The sequence below is a fragment of the Carlito syrichta genome, unplaced genomic scaffold, assembly GCF_000164805.1.
Source record: "Carlito syrichta isolate Samal-C Ts95f unplaced genomic scaffold, Tarsius_syrichta-2.0.1 Scaffold308806, whole genome shotgun sequence".
Taxonomy (NCBI): domain Eukaryota; kingdom Metazoa; phylum Chordata; class Mammalia; order Primates; family Tarsiidae; genus Carlito; species Carlito syrichta.
In genome coordinates this window covers 838,298-843,482 of record NW_007252902.1, presented here as the reverse complement: position 1 = coordinate 843,482, position 5,185 = coordinate 838,298, and the positions used below count along the sequence as shown (strand labels likewise).

The 5,185-nt window shown below is 48.6% G+C and overlaps 1 protein-coding gene across 1 annotated transcript; it reads right to left on the bottom strand.

Annotated features, from left to right (window-relative positions):
- Window positions 1-2,644: 2,644 nt before the first annotated feature.
- LOC103268263 (guanine nucleotide-binding protein G(I)/G(S)/G(O) subunit gamma-10) lies at window positions 2,645-2,938 on the bottom strand. The gene has a single exon (XM_008065819.1). It carries the CDS (start codon window positions 2,936-2,938, stop codon window positions 2,645-2,647), a length of 294 nt encoding a protein of 97 aa, XP_008064010.1.
- Between the last annotated feature and the right edge of the window lie 2,247 nt (window positions 2,939-5,185).

Below are 5,185 nucleotides of genomic sequence, written 5' to 3'. Positions count from 1 at the left end.
GGGATAATGGTTTGGCCCCCTACCCTGACTACTGGGGACCGAGATGGTGAGGTTGGCCCCTAGAACTCCCGCAGGACAGAAAGAGTGGTCCCAGTGTCTAGCAGGAAGAGGATAGGACATCCGTCAACAGTAATTTTGACCCTAGGCTCCCAAGCATCTGAGATATGTGTCAGGTGGGGGAACCCAGGGCACCGTCATTTCAAGGCAGCCATGCCCAGTAGGTCCAGGGTGGAGTTGGGGGCTGACCTTGCTCCTCTCTGGGGGCCAGGGCAGTCCACCACCCAATGTCCCGGAAGGTTGCATTTGGGGCAAGGTCTTCATGGAGGTTTGGGGTTAGGGCAGACTCGTGCCCAGTGTCCCTCCTTGCCGCACTTGAAACAGGGCCCTGGTGGGTCACATTTGGTTTGGACGCCTCCTTTACTGTTACGGGGGCCAGTGTCTGTCCTGCAAAGAGCCTGAGCTAGCATTTGATATTTTTGTCGCTTAGCCTTTTCGTTTTGGATGTTGGTACACCTTGAAGGTGGTAGCCAAAACCTCATTTTGGGGTGTAAGGGCCCTTGATCTAGCCTTTTCAATTTAGACCTAATGTCAGGGTAACTTTGAGAGAAAAAGTAAGTCATAAGGAGTTGTCGTCCATCCGGAGATTTAGGGTCCAAATTGTTAAACTGTTGAAGGGCTTTTGTGAGGCAGTTGAGGAAGGAGGAAGGGTCTTCATTCTTTTCCTGGGTTATTTCCTGCAGCTTTTCAAAGTTAATAACCTTTTGCACTGCCCTCCTTAACCTGGAAAGGAGACAGGTGGAAAATTGATCTCTGGCCCGGAGGCCATTCAGGGAATTATAATCTCACTCAGGGTCTTGGTCTGGGACTGCTACTGCCCCAAGGGGATGTGTCGGAGAGGTCTGGTGGGCCTCATCTGCATACATTCTTGCCCGTTCCCAGACCTTCTGCATTCTTCGGGGAGAAGAGTGTTGGAGAGGACCATGTAAATGTCATGAAAGGTGAGGCTGTAAGCCTGGAGAAGGTATTGGAATTCCTTGTTGTAGGTGGCTGGGTTAGTTGTGTAAGACCCCAGTTTTTTCTCTATTTGGAGAGGTCTGAGATGGAAAATGGGGCGTGTACTCAGACAATGCCTTCAGCGCCTGTCACTTCGTGGAGAGGTGCAAGAGTAGCAGGGTTAGTTTTAGAGCGGGTTACAGGAGGACTACAAGGGGGGGAAGAGGCTAGGAACAGCGGGGGTAGGTGAGGCTTGGAGTGGCTGAGGTTGGGGGGGTTGTCAATACGGAGGGGGCTCATCCATGGGGTCAAAGTAGGAGTTGGGAGAGGTGGCTGGAGAGGAGGGGGTTTCAGCCACGAGGAGGTGAGAGGGTTTACAAGAGAGACAGAGACGGGGATGTTCTCAGAGAAGGGAGAAAGATTGGATGTAGGGAATCTCTGCCCATTTTTCTGAATGCTCGCAGAAGTTATAGAGATCCCGAATAATGTCGGGATTTAGGGACCCATGAGGGGGCAACTTACTTTGGTTATCTAAGGGATAGGTAGACCAATTTTGGGTACTGAGGCGGATTAGATGCTTAGGCTTAATATCAGGAGTGAGGGAGAGTGTAGAGAGATTATTTAAGAGGCATTTGAGGGAGGAGTCAGCTGGAAGAGATGATGAGCTTCCCATGTTAGCAGTGGGACTGGTCAGGACGTCCCCTGGACAAGCGACCACTGAGGAACGGGAGGGTTACAATAAAGCCTGTCATCACAGGTCGTTATTGTAGACCCGGATTCTCCTGGAGAATCAAGGGGGTTAAGGGCAACCCGGTACCAGGATTTTTGACAGGAAAGTTACAAAAAACCAGACAGGGAGAAGGCTTGAAATCTCTAGTGGCCAAGGGAAAACTGATAGGGGTCCACTCTGGTCATATAGACCTAGGTGGGGTGTGGTTCCCCCCTTGCCCGGGGCCGAAGGAGCTGCCAGACGATCAATGGTCAGTTTCCTCTGGTTATCCCAGGCAAGGTTTTAGGTTTTCAGTATGGGGACACTTATCAATCCGAAGGCCGGTGATGAATGTAGCGTCGGCGTTCAGGAGAATGGGCGAAGGCCTTAAGGGGTGAGTCCCACTGGCGCTGGGACGGGGTCCCACCTTGGGGTGAGAATTCCAATCCGAGTCACGGCACCAATGAAAGACGGTGGCGCACAGTGAGACTCAACACCCGTTAAGGCCAAGAGATTTAATGGGATGAGCGCGGTGGCTACAGAACCTGAGGGTCAGGCTGCAGCATGGAGGCAGGGGTGTGGCAGGTTTTATAGGAATTTAAAGCGACCTGTCAGTTACCTATTGGTAGGCAGGTGAGGAATTTTGGGGATTGGCGGGGGCTTTCACGGGCACAGGAACAGTGGGCTTTGTTGTGGAAGAAGAACCCAGAAAGCCTTGTCCGAGCCTCCATGTTAGTTTATCTGAGCGCCTTCTTAGGCGGGAGAGCCATTTTAGGTGGGGGCCACACCTAGGCTTAGCTTTTGGAGGGGGCGGGTTCCTCATTGTGGCTGACTGGGGCCTTTCAATTTGGCTAGGGGAAAGGGTTTTCTTGGGACTTGGAGGCTGTTATTCATCACTTTGTACTGGAAGATGCTCCTCAGCAAGCTTATTCCCTGGAGTTTTCAGAGTAGAGAGCGGGATCTGGGCTCCCAGAAGGGATTGCTCCCAGTTGGGGCCCCAACCAGCAACGCATCCTTACAGGCGTTCTGCATGCAGTACCGCTGGAGCTCTGCCACCGCCTGTGAGACCTTGATCCTCTCCACACCGGCCTCCAGCTTGAGCTGCTCCTCCACAGGCTGCAGGGCCCTCACGGAAGACATGGCGGTGGAGCTGTGCTCTGAGGGCGGCGGGGGACTGAATGCAATTTCTAACTTTAAGCTGCTATTATAGGAAAATGCCTTCAGTTCAGGGATCATTGACTTGGGGGTCCATGGACTTTCATAAGTTTCATTTCAATTGTCTGCAGTATTTGCTTATCAGAATTCCAGAGGGGTCCATAAAAGGTTATGAGGCAGGGCTTTGGATGACTTCTCAAGTCACTTCCAACCAGTTTATTTGCTTCTACAAGTTTCATTGCTTACTAATACTCTCTGTACATTTCATATTCTTCTATTTAGTAAATAAAGTACTTTATGTTTGTGGAAGCTTTCTTGAAATTTAAATATTTACTCTTTACTCGGTTATTTCTAAATCTTTAATGTGCTAGGCAACGAACCAAAGCAAAACTCATGTCCCTTCAGACTAAACTAGGTCACTTCACTGTACATCACTGTTGCATTCTGTCCTTTTTCACTGTAACATCCATCTCACTTTGTGGTTATGAAAAGGTAAAACCAGGAGATTTGAGATCTTATTTTTAGGGGATACAGGAATGCAAAGAGCAATGCGACATGATCTCCACCTCAGTATGGAAAGAGAATCATTCCTGAAGTCATTCAGTTAAGTGTTGTGAGAGGTAACAAGAAGGGAGAGGTAGAGGGAGTAGCAGAAAAGGAAGGATCCTCAGGAAAGTCTTCACTTGGGGAGAATTCATAGGGAGTGAAAATTGGGAAAGGAACGCGACACATTCAGCTGAAGAGCAAGATCAGTGAGAAAGGTAAGAAAGTCTACACAATGCAGAGACCAACTTGAGAATAGCATAAGAAAGAATCTGTGGCAATTTACCAGTTGCGTTTCTGTTTTTCCCTGTCTCTCCCCTAGAAAATTAAAAACAAGTGTTTTGCCTGATGTCAGGGCTTGAGTGGAAGCAGGGCTGGAGCTGAGGCCAGGATCAAGGGGATGCTGGATTTTTCTAGTCTCTAGAACAACACAGATCCGCAGATACAAGATTTAGGATGGGGAAGGAGTTTTTGAACAGGAGAAAGGGTAGCACAAGGGAGCAGTCAATAGCAGTCCTCTGATCCATGATCTTGTATCACAGATGCCCAGAGGCTAAAGAGCAGAGGAGGGCCAGATTTGTGTGGGGCTCATAGGCGAGATGCTAAAAAAAAAAAAAAAAAACCTGCTCAATAGAAGCTAAGCAAACCCTTTCAAAGAAGATACTTTGTCAGTCAACTGTATCCATCCCTCAGGAACCTTATAAAAGTCAAAATGAGGATGGCTCTTGGCAGAAGCATGGCCAAAAAAGAAGCACTAGAATGCCCACTCTGGTTGGAGTGGGCTTCAGATGGAAGAAGTTCTACAGAACGGTTCTAAAACCAAGATAGGCACTTACCGGCCACTTAACATTCATGTAGGAAGAACAATTGTGGGGAAAGGGCCAGTCTGATAGGTATCTGCACTCAACTTGGTTGAATGCTCTGTTGTCACCATCTTTAAATTCTCAGGCAAACCCCACAGGTCCCCCTCCCGCTCTGGGAGCTTTTCTGTCCTCTCAATAAATCCTGCTTTCTAAAAAAAAAAAAAAAGAAAGAAATCCTCAACCATTTTATCTTTGAGCATATCCAAAGCAGAACATGTAGTCTCACCAGGCCTGCACTGCCAACCTGAGATTCATGTGGCCACTAAGGACATTATGGCAGCTTGAGATCTATGTGGTGACCAAGAATGTTATGACCCCTGAAAACTCAGGGATGCCAAAGTCTCAGAGCCCCATGGAGTGTTACAGTTCTCAGCTCCTCTAGCTATAGTTCTTCCTTGGAGAATCCCAAGTTCTCAGGGATGGCCACAGCTCTCGCCACTTGGCGAGTCCCAGGTTCTTGTCTCATAAGAGTCATGAATGCCAGAGGATGAGCAAGTCAAAGTTTTTTCAGGAAAGCAAGTGTTGCAGCTATTACAGCGAAAGGGGACCAAGAGGGTTACACAGGAGGCCACTACAGTTAGGAGCTTTTCATGGGTTTCAAATGGGGAGGTTTGTGCTGATTGGTTGGCAGTAGGGCCTGAAAATACACTAACCTAATTGATCAGTAGTAAAGTTGGTAGTAAGGATTGAAAATACACTAATCCAATTGGTTAGCAGTAAGGACTAAAGGTGGCACAATAGTGTAAAGGGCTGATGGAGAGAGGATTGAAAAAGGGCCAATTGCTGGGCTCGGTGGGTGGCTCAGCCTGTAATCCCGCGCCTTTGGGAGGCTGAGGTGAGTGAATTGCCTGAGCCTGCGGGTTCAAGACCCACCTGGGCAACTTGGCGAGACCCCCATCTCTACAATAAATCAAAAATTTAA

Bases quoted from the DNA above. Each gene is read 5' to 3' on its own strand.
- LOC103268263 (XM_008065819.1), bottom strand. From the start codon at position 2,938: ATGATCCCTGAACTGAAGGCATTTTCCTATAATAGCAGCTTAAAGTTA.